At 56.7% G+C, this 16,491-nt stretch overlaps 2 protein-coding genes across 2 annotated transcripts; one reads left to right on the plus strand and one right to left on the minus strand.

Annotated features, from left to right (window-relative positions):
• Positions 1–22: 22 nt before the first annotated feature.
• BJ171DRAFT_586786 (uncharacterized protein) lies at positions 23–12,671 on the minus strand (the record flags this gene model as incomplete). Its single annotated transcript, XM_053114412.1, has 23 exons — positions 23–1,612; positions 1,739–1,762; positions 1,846–1,917; positions 2,121–2,440; positions 2,609–3,599; positions 4,464–4,532; positions 4,869–4,875; positions 5,001–5,066; positions 5,173–5,478; positions 5,620–5,749; positions 5,817–5,996; positions 6,065–8,775; positions 8,861–8,931; positions 9,011–9,138; positions 9,261–9,438; positions 9,518–9,574; positions 9,638–10,805; positions 10,953–11,166; positions 11,282–11,407; positions 11,504–11,699; positions 11,935–12,143; positions 12,297–12,429; positions 12,630–12,671. 23 exons carry the CDS (start codon positions 12,669–12,671, stop codon positions 23–25), a joined length of 8,988 nt encoding a protein of 2,995 aa, XP_052962597.1.
• A 154-nt stretch (positions 12,672–12,825) lies between these two features.
• Positions 12,826–15,858, plus strand: BJ171DRAFT_524743 (endoplasmic reticulum vesicle transporter-domain-containing protein). The gene is made up of 6 exons (XM_053112615.1): positions 12,826–13,228; positions 13,491–13,604; positions 13,972–14,144; positions 14,484–14,757; positions 14,913–15,065; positions 15,426–15,858. The coding sequence occupies exons 1-6, from the start codon at positions 12,928–12,930 to the stop codon at positions 15,617–15,619; spliced, it is 1,209 nt and encodes a 402-aa protein (XP_052962598.1). The 5' UTR covers positions 12,826–12,927; the 3' UTR covers positions 15,620–15,858.
• The last annotated feature ends 633 nt before the right edge of the window (positions 15,859–16,491 follow it).

The following is a 16,491-nucleotide window of genomic DNA, read 5'->3' on the forward strand; positions in this document are numbered from 1 at the left end:
CAGCGGATGTGCGAGCTGCGGCTCACACAGCCTGAGCAGCAAGGGCAACCCGGAGAATGTCGTTGCCACCTTTGACTATGAGTGTGTCCTTGACCGGGCCAGTGCGCTCAGGACGGTATTCTATCTCGACCGAGCGGCTCTTTCCGCTCTCAATTTTGAAGCGCCGTTCCTTCAGAATCGTGAAGGGCTTCCCAACCATGACCTCGACGATGATGGTTTTCTTTGTGTTGTTGTTGTGGACCGTGAGGACCTGCGTGGCCGCCTGTCCCAGCGGCGTCGGACCGAGTGCTTCGTAAAAGTCAATCAACTTTGGTGACCGGGCGCCGCTCACCTGGAGCTCAATGTCTCTCCGCTTGGAAGACAGTGCGGTATAGGAGGCGACGGGGGCTGCAGCTCGACTGGGCGCACCCTGACTGGCCACAGCCTTCCGGGGCATTGTCTCTCCGATTGCAGTCGAGGCGATGGCTTTGGGAGCGGCATATGGGGCTTGGTGATCACGCAGCTCAAGACGAGCTTCAAGGTTGGTGCGATGTCGAGCTACCATGTGCGATCGGGTCTTCAGAGGCCTTGTTGCTGCACGGTCCGCAGCTTGGGTCGCCCGGGTTTTGCGAACCTCGCGGATGCCAGGAGGACGAACCTGGCCGCGCAGAGCATTAGCGCGAGTGTGCGTCTTGGAAGCAGCGAGCCCATCTCCCATTTTCGAGACAGCATCGATGGCTCCTGACTTGATTGATCGCTTCAAGACCGAAGCACTCGAGCCCAAGGGGCCCGATACAGATGTCCCGGAGCTTGACATGCTGGTAGGTGTCGGGGTGATCCGTGGCCGAGTGACGTCAATCTCGAACTGAAGGTGGGTCATCCTGGATTGACTGCGGAGCTGGTACTTTTGCGTGTACTTGGCCGCCATCGGCTTTGGCGTAAAGTCGATTGAAATCGCCAGTGTTTCAAAGGCTCCGAGTCGACCGCTGTTCTGGCTATGGCGAAAGACGGTTTCGTCGGCCAGAGCTTGCAGCGGTGCACCGGGTCCTCGGGTCGAGGAGGCGGAGGAATCGGCATATGTTCGTCCTAAACGTTCGAGGCTCCAAGGAACAGGCTTCTCACCCAAGTTGCAAAGCAGCAGGGTGTACTTGGAAGCGTCGTCGTATGAAATGGTTGGAATCTCGACCTTGATGTTCCGAGGCTGACTACCTGATCGGCTTCCCAGTATCACGGCTGTCTGGACAGGGTTTTCGGCGAGCTTGGCCTGAACATGCAGCTGCAGTTCTTGCGTCTGCTGCTGAAGCGTAATTTGTTGTTGTTGCTGCTGCGGTTGCTGTTGCTGCTGCCGCTGGAAGTTTAGCTGCGCCAGCACCTTATTCTTATTCAGAAGAACCTGCTGTGTTGCTACTGGCCGGGCGACTTGCTGTGGCTGATCGCCGTGGGCTTTATAGTTTTGGATGTTTTGGAGAACCTTTCCATTGGACTTCTTGGTCTCTGCTTTGAGCTCTAACTGCTGCTCTGGAGCGGGTCCCTTCGTTCGCGTTGGCGATGACAGCTGGCTTTGGCTTTTGTTTTGGGCTCGAAGTGCTGCTGGGGTCGATGGGAGCTTGCGGAAGCCGATTCCGGGTGAGTTCTACAGCGGCACGAGCGAGAGTGGCGGCGATAGAACAGTAAAACACTGATGGTCAGAATCGTGCAGTTTATAAGCAGCGGCGCTCACTGTCTACGGATTGCGGTTGATTCACTGGGCATCACTCACCAATATGTCCACCTTTCCTTCGGCCTGTTCCATGGTACCGTGGGGATAGGGAAACATCGGTCAGAACACAGTAGACGGATTTGCCTTGTCAGCACAGGCAACTGTACCTTGGGCGTGGGGGCCTCATACTCGGGAATATATCGGCCCCGTGCGTCCCGCTTGGGTGTGAAGAGAAAAGGCTGCAGCGGTCGCGTGTGACCAAAAGTGAGATGGAAAGTGACACTATGGTTAGTGTTCATTGGGGCGCACTGCTGCAGGCACGGAGGGAGTCGCAATTCACCAACTGCTCGATGCCAATATCGAGCCAAGTGCGGAGGAGTAATAGCGACGCTTGTTCACAGTGGATATTTGGGCAGTCGCAGCGCACTCTCCAATCGCATACCCCTTCTGATCGATCGCTCCCATCTAGTCTTCCCAACGGGAACGACTGGGCAGCGAAATATTCATCCATGGGTGGGAATCCAGAGGCCAGCTCTTGTGGAGAGAGTCGTGGCTCGAAGAAATGCGGAATGTTGTCCTGGGCGATCAAGTGCCCTCCGGCGGTTTGCTCTTGGACGGTCGGCTCTTGCGAAACGAGCTCCATGGCAGAGGTCAGGGCAGCCAATGGTGAATCCAATATCACGCCATTCCGCTGATCCGGAGGGGAAGTGAAGCCCACAACGCCTTCACTACTTGCATTGGGGATCATTCCTACGGTGGACGCTGGCATGCAAGTGTCGGAGAGGGATCGCTTTGGAGGTTGTCGAATCTGCGCAAACACGCCGCTTCCCTCCATCAAAACGGGATGGCCGGCTCTGGCGGATTCCGGCTGGGCTTCTGAGGCTTGATTGGCGAGCCCCAGCCCGGCGAAAAGGGCGCCCGCACCTTTACTTTTTGGAGGTGAGAGGAAGAGCTCCATCTCGCCGCCTGGATATGGAGCCGAATCTGCGGAGGGAATATCGATGGCGTTGCTCTCCCCGCTGTTGCTCAAACCGGGCCAATGTAGATGTCCAGTCGCTTGCTCGTCTTTGCGGATACTATCGCCAAGCACTGCCGAATTTCTTGTCAGCTCTTGGGATCGTTTGGCCGCAAGGCGTGGACTGCTGCGAAGGGACTTGCCGCTCTGGAGCTTGCGGACTCGAGGGTGTGTTTCAGCATCATCAGAGCCTTTGGATTCAACCGCTCTTGGGACAGCGGCCACTGGAGCCTGGCTTTGCTTGGCAAGCTCGACCAGTGAGTCGGCAAAGAGGGGCGGGTCCTGTCGGCCGGGCTCAGGAGGTGTGTCCTTGGACAGATGCCGGAAGATGCTGGTCCGCTTGATCGGAGTCATCGATATGCCGGTTGCAGCTTGGTGTGCGATTCTAGACTTGTCGAGCCTCAAGGCGCCAAGTTGGTTTGTGAGATCGGCGCCGGTTAGCGCTGGGGGCGACATCACCGGAATAGACGATTTGCGGAGCAGAGTCTTTTGACTCAATCGCTCGGTTGCTGAATTCGGCGATGGACTGTTTGAGCTTAGAGTCGAACTGGGAGACCGGGAGGTTGCGCCCGGGAACGAGGGCTCGGCCAAACCAGATCGCAACGCTGGCGAAAGAATCGGAATCGAAGACTTGCGGCGAAGCCGAGGGGTCTTTGCTGAGGCCGGGGGCTCGTAGGCGTCTTGGCCGATATCAACAAAAGGCCGGAGCGATGACCCGACTGGCGAAAACAAGCTGCTATTCGGACCACGGGCAGCAAGATCGAGATCAATGGTTGGGGCAGGCAGAGGAGTCTGGACAGAATGGATGCAAAAAGCAGAGGACTTGATCTCCGGAGACCCAACATCGCTGGCCTCATCCAGTATCGATCGCATGTTCATGGGCGACAGGTCGTGTTCCACGAACGACTGGAAATGGTCAAGAGACCACGATGTTTCTATGCATAATCGACATCATGTCGGCGTGAGTGCGATCCGAGAGCGACTGCTTGTTTTCCGACCTACGGGACAAGCCGGCCCAGACAAGAGACACTGTCGCCTCGGGCTATCAACTGGCTCACCTGGATGATCGAGCCAGGCTTCGGTTGGGACCGTATATGATCGATCCATCGAATCTTGCGCATATGGATGAGTCGATGAAAGCAGCTCGACGCTCTCACTCCATGAGAAGATGGATTGGTCTGGTTTGCGCATCGTACGACTATTTGGTGTCGATAGATCTATAAGGCACCAAAAAATAGTGTTCAAAAGAGTCATCGTCAACACTGGCGCCGAGATTCTGCTCTGATACAAGGACGGGTCTGCTTCAGCGAGCCAAGTCTCGACGACGAAAGCGACAACAAGACTGCAAGTCAGATCTGCGGGAATCGGGACGCCATCGGTGGCCGCACGAGGCCCGTGGATTTTATTTACCCGGCAGTGGGGCAAGCTGTGCCAGCCGGGTCCTCACGTTGTCGCTTTCCATCTGTGATGTCGTTGCTGGATCAGGACGACGGTATCGATTCGCGACCGAGGGGCTCAACGGCAGCGGATCAGGCGGCGACCCCAGACAAAGCCGAGACGGATTGTGGTACACGTGGATTCCCAAAACGGGGCATATTGTCGGCCCTGGCGAAAGCGCAAAGGCATCCACGCCGGCACAAGCAGTGCGGACACAGCGATCGCAGGCGCCGCCATGGTTGGGGAGTGGAAGTCACAAGTATATTCCGAGTCCAGAAAAACTAACCATCGGCCTCAAAACGGGTGTCCATTTTGCTTTGTGAATGCCGTTACAGCCGCATTCAGCAAAGTCATGTCGATGTGGATCCGGATATCACTCAGCGGAAGCTCGAGAAAGACGCGCTGCGGGGACGAGAGTATGTCCGTTCGGCATTGCCAATGATCGATCAGAGAGAGCAAACGGATGGTTTAGATACAACACATTGCGGTCCAATATAACTCGCTGATGCACACTGCACATCAAGCCACTGACCCTTTGAAACGCGACTGGCCGTCGGAGGGCTGACTGGATTCAGATGCCGGGCTGCCAAAGATACCTTGGCCGGGAGGGGCGAGCTGAGCAAATCCCGAGGTGCTATGCGACAGAAGCCCAGGTATCCGATTAGTCAACATTGCAGGGTGACAGTGCATCGAAACGCGGCACTGCTGCATGTCGCGGGCGTCGTGCATCGGACATACCTTGGGCCTGAGGCGAATGAAGGTATCGCACCTGAAGGCGAGATACTACACAACACGGAAACGCTCGTTAGCCAGAGATAGTCACGGCGATTTGTATCGGAGCCGCCTGGGGGGGGGTGGACAGCATCTCACCTGGCAAACGAGGTGCTGCTCGTCTCAGAGGCTGCATTTGACTGGCCAAAGACGCGGCTTGAGTCACTGGCGCCGGTTGTAGCGAAAGGAGCCGCTTTGTTAGCTGTTGCGAGCCATGTCGGTGGAATATGGCGCGGATCGCGAGTGTCAGCTCGTCCATCGAGCTTCTTACCCTCCGAATCTTGGGGCATTTGCCGGCTGAGAGCTTGCTACACCTCCAAAGGCGCTAACGCCGGCAACTTGGCCAAACGCGGGTGCCGCAGGAGCCGAGGCTTGGCCAAATTTAGGCGCCGAAGGCATCGAGGCCTGGCCAAATGCTGGAATCCCACCCGATGCGGATCCCGCGCCACCAAAGACAGATGGCATGGGTGATGGCTGGCCAAATGCAGTTGATGGCCTAGTGGCAAACGACTCAAAGGAAGTCGGTGCAGGGATTGATGGCTTGGAGAACGCTGGGCCTGCACCAAACGCAGTCTGTCTGGCGGTGGCGTTCGGGTTGGCGAAAGTCGCAACTCCAAAGGCAGGGCTTGTGTGGTGGTGTCAAGTCGATGGGCACGACAGAATTGAACAGAGTCAGAAAGCGAATGATCCCATCGTGGATCGCCGAATCGACTCTCACCTGTTGCCGCTGTCGGAGGCCCCAAAGGTCCCAAACACCGGACCAGAGACTGGAGGTGACCTGGGGTTGGCTGCGCCGAAGCGACTCGCGGCTAGCGATGTGCTTCCGAGTGACTGAGACTGGAAAAATCCTGGAGAGGAAGCATAGTTTAGCGATGATTCCGACAGCAAGCCGTTGCCAACTGTGGAGAGTCGTACCTGACGATGTGATTGTTTCATCAAGATTGCCGGACGGGGTGTTCTCATCCTTATCGTCCTGGTCAATATCCGAGAATCGATCGTACTCATCACTGATGTCGCCATCATCGGACATGGACTCCCCACGGAACGACGAAACGTTGCTGACATGGACCGGAGAGCTTCCAAGACTTGAGGGTGCTATACGATTGGAGGACGTCAGTACAAATCAGTGGAGGAATGTTCGCAGAGAGCATCGCGGCCATTACCGTTCGCTTTTTGCTTGCCATCCAGTCCGAATCCGGTAGACGGGGCGCTGGCGAAGCTCAAGCTGCCAGATGCAGATGGGGAGGAGGCAAAGTTGAGCGAGGCATTGGGCAGCCGCAGTGATCCGGATGCACTTGCAGACGCAAATCCGGAGGCGCCGAACTTGACATCGGGGGCGCTAGCAATTGGCTTGGCAACCGATTCGTCTGTTTTGGTTGGAGATGCGCCATCAAGCTTGGTGGTGGATTGAGAAGGGACAGGATTTGTCTTGGAGCTGTCCTCAGAAGGCTTGCTCGTTGAGGCCGATGCAGGAATCGAAGGGACGCCACCAAAGCTGAACCCGGCAGTAGCGGCCGTGGAGGTTGAGACCCCGGAGGCCCCGCCAGTGCCAAATCCAAAGCCACCGGCTGCATTGAATATGCTGCTGCTGCTGCTGCTGGAGCCAAACCCTCCATTGGCCCCAAATGCACTCGATCCAAATCCGCTGCTGGACGATCCACCAGCCGCTGCACCAAAGGAGAACGCAGGGGCCGGCTTCTTGGCGGAGCTGTTCTCATCCGAGCCATTCACACTTGCAGAACCAGATGGGTTTGGTGCCTCACAGGCGGCACACTTGACCTTGTCCTTGGTGTTTGTGATATCGCACACAGGACACTTCCACGAGCCTTCGGCAGGCTTGGGCATCGAGAATCCGACAGCTGCAAAGTCGAATGCGGGCTTAGGTTGAGGGGAGCTGCTCTTCTGTTCAGAGCCGTTCGCACTTGCAGAACCAGATGGGTTTGGTGCCTCACAGGCGGCACACTTGACCTTGTCCTTGGTGTTTGTGATATCGCACACAGGGCACTTCCACGAGCCTTCGGCAGGTTTGGGCATCGAGAATCCGACAGCCGCAAAGTCGAATGCGGGCTTAGGTTGAGGGGAGCTGCTCTTCTGTTCAGAGCCGTTCGCACTTGCAGAACCAGATGGGTTTGGTGCCTCACAGGCGGCACACTTGACCTTGTCCTTGGTGTTTGTGATATCGCACACAGGACATTTCCACGAGCCTTCGGCAGGTTTGGGCATCGAGAATCCAACAGCTGCAAAGTCGAACGCGGGCTTGGGTTGAGGAGAGCTGCTCGTCCTGATCTCAATCTCGGAGATGTTATCCGGATCCTTCTGAGAACCCTCATCGGAATCCGTATCATCTTCATGCTCTGATATGCCGTAGGACTCGTCCTCGGAATCTTGGCCAACATCATCATAGTCTTCAGATCCATCGAGATCATCTTCGGAGACATCCTCGTCGCTGGCAGAAACATCAGACAGGCCCTTGGAGTTGTCAGTCGTTGTATCCGCTGAGGCCGATGCAGGAATCGAAGGGACGCCACCAAAGCTGAACCCGGCAGTAGCGGCCGTGGAGGTTGAGACCCCGGAGGCCCCGCCAGTGCCAAATCCAAAGCCACCGGCTGCATTGAATATGCTGCTGCTGCTGCTGCTGGAGCCAAACCCTCCATTGGCCCCAAATGCACTCGATCCAAATCCGCTGCTGGACGATCCACCAGCCGCTGCACCAAAGGAGAACGCAGGGGCCGGCTTCTTGGCGGAGCTGTTCTCATCCGAGCCATTCACACTTGCAGAACCAGATGGGTTTGGTGCCTCACAGGCGGCACACTTGACCTTGTCCTTGGTGTTTGTGATATCGCACACAGGACACTTCCACGAGCCTTCGGCAGGTTTGGGCATCGAGAATCCGACAGCTGCAAAGTCGAATGCGGGCTTGGATGCGGCGGGTGCCTTTTGTGCTCCTTCCACTGGTTTTGGAGCGGCAAACTCGACGACAGAGAAGCCAAAGATCAGCTTGGGGGGCTCGGTGTCGGCCTTTGCAGACACTTTGCCGGATGCGTCCTGGACCTTTTGGTCGGCCTGGTCACCCGAATCTGCCTGTGGTTTGTCGGTGGTGGCCGCTTCATCGGCGGGGGCACTCGGCAACGCGCCAAACTTGAAGGGTGTGGCCACGGGTGACTGTTCTGAGGGAGTTTGAGTCGCTCGCGCCACGAATGTTGCAAAGCCCGGGGCCGGAGGCGGGGGAGCCGCTTTGCTACCACTTTCGGGAGTAGAGGGGCAGGCCAAGTGCTCCGGCGAAGTGGTGGCACACATGCATTGGCGGCTACACATGGGACAATGCCACGAGGATGCGTCGTCTGTGTCATCAAATTTGACAGGAGATGACACTGCATCATCCGCAGTGGTAGGCGATGTCGAAGCATCGACTGCTATGGGCTTGGCCAAACTCTGTAGCGACAACTGCTGCTGCTGTTGCTGCTCCTCGAGCGCCTTTTTCTCGGAGCTTGATTTGTTGGCAGCGGCGACGATCGCGTTGATGTGGCCACGCAGGCCGAACCGCGGCTTGAACTCAATCGTCCTTGCGACCACTCGCTCTTGATGCGCATGGTCGTTCAGTCGACTCTGCAGATCACGGCGGGCCTGGATGTTCTTCTGGAGAGCTTCGACGGCCTCGCTGCGGTTGGGGCTGAGACTGGGCATCTCGTAGTCAATGTCATCAAGCAAACCGTATCGACCGCTGTGATGGGCAGCGCCGAGCGAGTCTAGATCAGGTCTAGAGGCGCAGAGCTCCGCCATTCGCTTGCTAAGGTAGTCCACATCGCCAGCCACGGTTCCGGCTTTTGTGCGAGTATAGTAGGCAACGCGATAGGCCTGTTCAAAAGTATTGGGCCTGATGGGAGGGATGGCTGAGTCAGACTCTCGGCAGCGATATGCAACTGGACGGAAGCTTGACTTGGACGGCCAGTATAAGCTACCTGGAGTGATTGGCCGAGAACCGGTCGATGGCGACATGCTCCTGAAGTTGCTGAAGCTGGGCGCGAATGGACTGAAATGAAATAGATCAGTTGATGCGCATCAGGACATATATTTGAAGACAGCAAGGCCTGCAAACAGGTAGGACTTACACTCTCTTTTCGCTCAAGATGTTTCTTTTGAGACAGAGTCTCGGCGCCAAGTCCTCTGGCAATCACTTGCTGTTCGGATTGATCGGCAGACTCAAGGAGGGTCTCGAATTGGCGTTCATAGGCCCGCGCTGCTCACCGTATCAAATTGACATGGAGAAAACAGAAGGCGCGGATGGTAAACAACAATGACAGAACCGACTTGACCAATGAGCCCGACAAGTGCCTGGGAACAGGGCCGCATATTTAGTACCTGAGGCAGTGAGGTTGGCTGGATTGAGGCATCTGTCCTTCAAATCAAGAGTTGAGCTGGTGTCGCGCTCATCAAACCTTCGTTTGAGCTCGAGCACTCGCGCTTGAAGGTCCTCCACTTGGGCAACAGACGGCGCTTGGTCAAGCTGTGAGCCAACGCGACGGTATTCGTCTTTGAGCTGAAAGCATGGGGAAGTTGGCACAAACATCGTCAGTGTCCAAGTATAAAACAAAGCTGCTGTTGCTATCGCAATGTACCTTCTGTAGAGTTTCGTTGTATTTTTGCTCGATGGCAAGAAAAGCCTCGACGTGGGTCTGGACAGTGGAGACGCTGTTAGATTGGAGTTGTTGTGTTATGATGGCCTCTAAATCACATACCTTTTGCTTCTCTGAGAGCGGAGCTGTGTCGGCAGCTCTACGAGGAGGGGATGCAGGCGGCAAGTTTGAGAGGGCGGGGGCCGAAATCTTGACAGGTTTGGATTGATCATTGGTGGCACTTGGCCCTGTGGTGAGTGCACTGCCGATTGGACTGACGGGAGCCTTAGATGGGATGGCGTCTCTTGTGGGAGGGGTAGCCGCAGCGGCAAACGACGAATCTTTAGGTCCGTTCGATTGTTTGATGGGTGTTGAAGGTTCGCCCGAGATTGGTCGGAGATTCGATCCAGTGGTTGGGCTAGCAGCCGATTGGGTTGCGGCAGTCAACTTGGTACCCAACTTGGAGGCTCCTGCAGGAGTGGAAGTTGAACCGAAGGTGGGAGCAGCTGCAGGAGTGGAAGTTGAGCCGAATGCAGCTGAACCATTCTTGACAGAGGCCGAGCCAAAGGTGGGAGCAGCTGCAGGTGTGGAAGTTGAACCGAAGGTGGGGGCTGCTGCGGGACTAGCGGCTGAGCCAAAGGAGAATGCAGGCGCAGGAGTAGCGGCTGAGCCGAGTGCAGAGAACCCATTCTTGACAGAGGCCGAGCCAAAGGTGGGAGCAGCTGCAGGTGTGGAAGTTGAGCCAAATGCAGCTGAACCATTCTTGACAGAGGCCGAGCCAAAGGTGGGAGCTGCTGCAGGTGTGGAAGTTGAACCGAAGGTGGGGGCTGCTGCGGGACTAGCGGCTGAGCCAAAGGAGAATGCAGGCGCAGGAGTAGAGGCTGAGCCGAGTGCAGAGAACCCATTCTTGACGGCGACTGAGGCAACGGCTTGGTTGGATAAAGAGCTCTTGGGCAGCGCAATCGGTTTCTTCATATGCCCATAAGCAACCCCATCCTTTCGAATGCAATAGTAGCCACGAATGGTGCCATTGCTGAACATGATGTATAGGACTGGCGACGCTGGAAGGGGTGGCTCATGGGGATTATCGTTTGGAACTTCATCAGTCGAGGTCAAATCGATGGCTGCGCCTATGGGCCAGACCTCCATGCCATCGGATCCAAATGGGTAGGAAATTGAGCTACCGTCGAGGGCCCAGCCGTTCCAAAGCGAATCGTTGCCCTGGCCAAAGTAAGCGCCGTCGCAGGCACCGGTATTGAGAGCGATCATAAAGTGCTGGGCCTCTTGATCCCTGGTGTGATAAGTTTGTTGACATGGTGAACAGATGGTGGAGCGGTCAGCGGGGGAACAGGCACCGCTTGGCGGGAAGGGCGGAGCCACAGATGAGCAAGTAATGCCAAGCTAGGGACCACGTAGTATCGGGGGGGGGAGATCGTACCAGTTCCGAATAAGCGGCAAAAAGCAGCGGCCCTTGAGAGTATTCATGCTCGGGCAGGGAAAGTCCAGGGGACGGTAGTCAAATTTGTCATCGTCTTTCTTGGTCAAAATAACGAAGGATTCGGTGTCGACTACGGCGTCAGGGTCGCTGCGATCGACAGGAGTCGCATAGAGGACTCCCAAGGACTTTTGCGTGATCCAGATGACTTCTTGGACTGATTGCGCATGAGGATGGTTAACATACCATGTCGGCTGACAGAGATCCCACACGTTCGCTGTGGCAGTGGACGCTGCGGTGCGCCGTGCCCAGGGCTCAGAGTCGAGACATACCTTGGCAGTCGCATGGCGAAACGGGAGGAGGGATGGTTTTCTTGACGGCACCGTCGGAGGCGCAAGTTATAAGGTTGCCCTCCGAGGTTCCCACGACAAGACTCTTGCCCTGTGGGCTCCAGCACACTGAGCACAGATGGTCGAGTAGAGTGGTGAGCAAGTGCTGTGTAGACAGTACACCATCACTGGAGAGACGCATGCGTCGATGACGAGCAGGCTTACAGGACGTAGCAGTCGCATTGATTGCGAGCTTGGAGGCGGTCTTGGTGGGAGAAGCGTAGTCGACGAGACGGACGTGGCCGGACTGGGTCAGGACAGCCAGGGTACTCTTCAAGGCGCCGGGGTTGACACGCAGATCCGTGATAAGGTCATCCTTATCCAGGGCAATCTTCCACAAGGGCTGGACACTTGCGGGGCCCTAGAGACATTCGTATGCAGAAGGTACGGTCGAGTAAATATAGGCACGACGTCGGAGGATGATATCGATCAGTGCAGGCAGGCAGGCAAGCAATCGATGGAGGCGGTAGCAGATGACGCGAGTATGGGGGAGGGTGCTCAGAAGCTGACGACGTGCATATGCTCCAAGAGGCTCGCCCTGAATGCGGCGCAGGTGCCGGCTGATATTCGGCAGGTGCAGCCCCGAAAACACTTACGTCAAGGATCGCCGAGGCAGAGTACCCGCGAATGGCGCCGGCGGTGTCTGCAGTGATCACAGTTTCCTCGTCGACACTGAGAGCAATATGGAGGATACGGTCGTCATGATCGACGGACTTGATGATTGAGGCGGCGATTGGCGTGTCCTGGTTTTTGGCGCCATTTTTGAGGGCGGCGAGGAGATCGGCCGTCTGAACGAGGCCAAAGCCTTTCGTGGTTCATGTGAATCACAGGCGGAGTCCATAGAGGGTGCAGAGGGGACGGGCGAGTCAGCGAGGTATTACTGGAGCACAGCGAGCGACAGAGGCATTGAATAGCGCCAGACAGCCGACTCAGAGCCGTGGGTACGCTGAAAACCCACCTTTTGCGGTTCGAAAGGCAGAGAACCCATAGAGCTGGGAAGCAACAAAGAGCGATACATATTCGGGCTGCTCGTCGAGCGGAGACGGAAGAGAGAGGCTACCGCCGACGTTGGGTGGCCTAAGGACGAGCCACTGTGGAGAAATGCAATCAATTCACAGGGCACCCTCGGTTTTCTCAGACAACCATAGCCGACAGGACAAAAAGCGTATTCTGGTAACGGCACGAGCGACAGGAACGCTGCACCCGGCTGGGGACGCTTGGGCGGGCGGCCCCGGGACTCCATGGCTTCAAACTAGTGCACTGCATCGAACAAAGAGCCTGGCGAGCCTACCTCGACGTCGGTTGCATATGCTGAATCGGCAAAGTCTTGCATATCGATGGTGGAGATCAGCAAGCGGGAGCAAAGACACCAGACAAGACGAAACAAACAGAACGCCGACGACCGAAAACCGCGGCCCCGGATCCAGCCAGGCGTGCGACACGGATCCAGCCATAGAGCCAGCCACTCAGCGGCGGCCAAGCGATCGCCCGCTTCGCTTGGTCCCGCCCTTCTCCTCCATCAGCACCCGGCACCGACACCGGCACCCAGCCTTCGAGTCAGCCAGCCAGTCCATCTGCCTGTCTGCAGCATGTCGAACTTGCGCAAGAGAACCGTTGCCAACCCAGACGAGGGATCGGCCGTGAGCACCCTGATCGAGTCGTTCAAGGGCCTGGATGCCTACGCCAAGCCCCTGGACGACTTCAAGGTCAAGACGAGTTCGGGCGCATCCATCACCCTGGTCTCGGCCTTCTTCATTGTGCTGCTGCTCATTTCGGAGTTTGTCGACTGGCGCTCGGTCAAGCTCCAGCCCCACATCGACGTCGACAAAGCTCGGAACGAAAAGATGACCATCAACATGAACATCACCTTTCCGCACATCCCTTGCTTTCGTGAGTTGCTGCATGCTCTGTCGAGCGTCGTTCCCCCGCAGTCTATCGGCGCTCCCTCCATTCCGCACACATGCCTGGCTGTTCGAGCGCAGATCTAAAGACGACGGCGCCTACAAAGCCTTCAAAGCCTTGCTGAGCGGGTCGGCCTGAGCGCTGCGGCCGGGGCAGCGACCGAGGCAGCGGCCGCCCCATCCAGCATCCAAACAAGATTTAGGCGCGGCAAGCTGACACTTCCTTCGCTCGATTCCTTGCGACCAACTAGTGCTGAGTCTCGATGTCATGGATATTGCGGGAGAGCACCAGAACGACGTCTCGCACAACGTCTACAAGGTGCGCTTGTCCCCAGATGGAAGCGTCATCAACAAATCGAAAGGAGGTTCGTCATCACCGATCGCGGCTGTGTTCCCTAGCCTCATGGACCAACAGGTCCCAATGGACGATCGGGGTGTCCAAGTGCGGATATCTAGAGAGAGTGCTGCGTTCTTGATCATCCAAGGTGTTTTTGGTTATGGACAGCGAGAGACGACGTTCCTCTGCTGGGGCGTTGGATGTGGAACACGTAGATAGTGGCCTTTTCTCGCTCGGATATCCGCTGCTGCGTGAAGATTGCCGACTACAGGCGAATCGTCTCGGCGTGAGGCAGCTAGAAGTCTCTGCGCGAGCATTCTGCCCTCGGGGTTCCCGCAAGGTCCAACCCGCCGATATGTCTCCGCTAACACAGATACCGCGCTGACGATCGACAGTGGTGGGCGAGCACGATGGTGGCAACCCTGCGCCCAAGGACCCGAACTATTGTGGAAGCTGCTACGGCGGCATTGCAGACAACGAGAAGGGCTGCTGCAACACTTGCGACGACGTGCGACGGGCCTACGAGGCCCGAGGCTGGACCCTGAGCAATCCCGACGCAATCGAGCAGGTAATGAGTGCCCGTGAGCGTCGAGCGTCGAGCGTCGTGGGCAGGAGCGAGCGGGGATCGGCAAGTGGCTTTCTGGGGCCAAGACAGCTTGGTCACATCGTAAGATACGGGCTGTATCAAAGTGCACCGGGAGGCACAGACAGTTGCGAGACACTCTACCGTACCAGGCCTAGCTGCTCATGTCCGCGTCCCATCTGCATCAACCCTGCAATGACTATTGCTCTGGTGTCCACGGATGCGATTCCAATGCGCCGGGATATGTGTCGCTCTACTGCGTCGAAACGTACCTTGTACGTCTCTCGAAATCCACTGCTCCGGACGGCGCTGCTGTCGCTGCAGTGTGTCAACGAGCATTACTCGGAAAAGATCAAGGAGCAGTCCATCGAGGGATGCAACGTCCACGGCCATATCGAGGTCAACAAAGTCCCTGGAAACGTGCACTTTGCCCCGGGCCGTCCCCTGACACAGGCCCGGATGCACGTTCACGACTTGAGCCAGTACTCTGTCAACGAGAACTTCAACTTTGGACACATTATCCACTCGCTGTCGTTCGGAGAAGAGATCCACTACCTCAAGAACCCCCTGGACAACACCTCCAAGCTGGTGTCGCACAGTACGTCTTTCGCCAGAGGCGCGTGTGTGGGCTGCATGTCTCCGTTGGAGGTTGCGGGCGTTGTCATGGTGGAGTAACATACAGCTGATTGTCTTGCCGAATGTCTGCTTGCTGGTCTTGTCGGATGTCTGATTGCTGGTCTTGTCTCGCTCCAGGCCACTACACTTTCCAGTACTTTGTCAAGGTTGTCAGCACCAAGTTTGAGCTCAAGAATGGCTCCAAGATCGCCACAAACCAGTTTTCGATCACCGAAAACGATATGGACACCACCGCCAAGGCTGGCATGCCTCAGCAGGGCTATCTCCCCGGTATGTGACGCTGTTTGGGAGACAGGAGTGTGGACTGTGGCCAACGTCCGCAACATGGAAATTGACAAGATGGCTGCATCAGGGGGCGCGTGGTCGCAGTGCGTGCGCTGGGTGATGTATGTGGGCAGCCACTGCGGCTTGAACGAAGCCGGGCAATGATCGGACGGTCTTCCACCACCCCTCACCTCCCACGTGCTCGGCATCGCCCGCGGTTTGTGGTTCTCGGTGGATGGATTGATGGATGGCGGAAACGTGTGTCTGGGATCATCATGACTCTGACTCCGACTCTGACTCTGACTCTGACACGGCACTCGGCCCGGTCTTGACGACTCACTGACCCCGGCCCCTCCGCATTTGCAGGCGTCTTCTTCAACTACGACATCTCGCCAATGCTGATCACCTATGTCGAGTACCAAAAGCCATTTGCACACTTCCTGACGGACGTGTGCGCGATCGTCGGCGGAATCTTCACCGTCGCCGGCATCGTCGACTCGTTTGTCTACAAGGCAGAAAAATCGTTCAAGCGCAAGGTCGAGCTGGGCAAGGGCTCGTAAACCCTCAGAACGGAGCGGAAGAGCAGAAAACAAAAGCAGAGAAAGGAAGGGGGGGGACAGAGATCCAGAGCCAAACTGAATGCCCAATGGCTAAACGAAAGGAGTGGGAGGAAATGCATACACTTTTTTGTTGTTGTGGGTCCCACACGGCAGCAACACCCATGTTGCTGTCCAGGATCGCACAGCCCCCATAGAGCGTGGCAGCTTGCATCAGAAGAATACACTATATTCAGAAAAAATGTGACACCGCACCCACTCCCACGAACGTGCAGTATGTGACGAGCTTGCGTCTGATGGAGGCATATGAGATTCAACAGATCACTTCCGAGTGAAGACACCGGTCGCTCTCCGGTCTCCACAGTCGACCTGCACTGCCCCAAAGTATCGAGCAAACCGCTGCCTCCGAGGGCTGGCTGCAAAACCCTTGCCTTGCCGCCATGGCGCATTGCTGGAAGCGATGACCACATCATTCCCCTCAGGCGTGCTTCAGGGTGGCAGTGGGGAGACATCCAGTTTGATCTGGATGCTGGGGGGGCTGTATCGGTGAAAGTGCATCGGTCGGTGTCGTTCCACGGACTCATCGCCTCGGCTGTTATTTGCTCTAGATATGCAGCGCCCCAGTTGGATTCGCCAGGCAGCTCTCTTGTCGGATAGGTGCTTTGGTTGTTCGGTCGGCTCTCTCAGCCGCAGTGCGGGGCTTCGTTCCCTGAGCATGTTACATGCTTCCAACGAACCTCACACGATATGGTATCGGTGCCATCGAGTTTTTGATATGACACCAATGCAAAGTCACCAAAGGGATATAAGCCATTGTTTGCATCTCGAATGGCTTGATGATCAACCAGCTGGGATGGCAGAAGCTGCAGTGGAAC

Source organism: Polychytrium aggregatum, assembly GCF_025602895.1.
Source record: "Polychytrium aggregatum strain JEL109 chromosome Unknown BJ171scaffold_56, whole genome shotgun sequence".
NCBI classification, from domain to species: domain Eukaryota; kingdom Fungi; phylum Chytridiomycota; class Chytridiomycetes; order Polychytriales; genus Polychytrium; species Polychytrium aggregatum.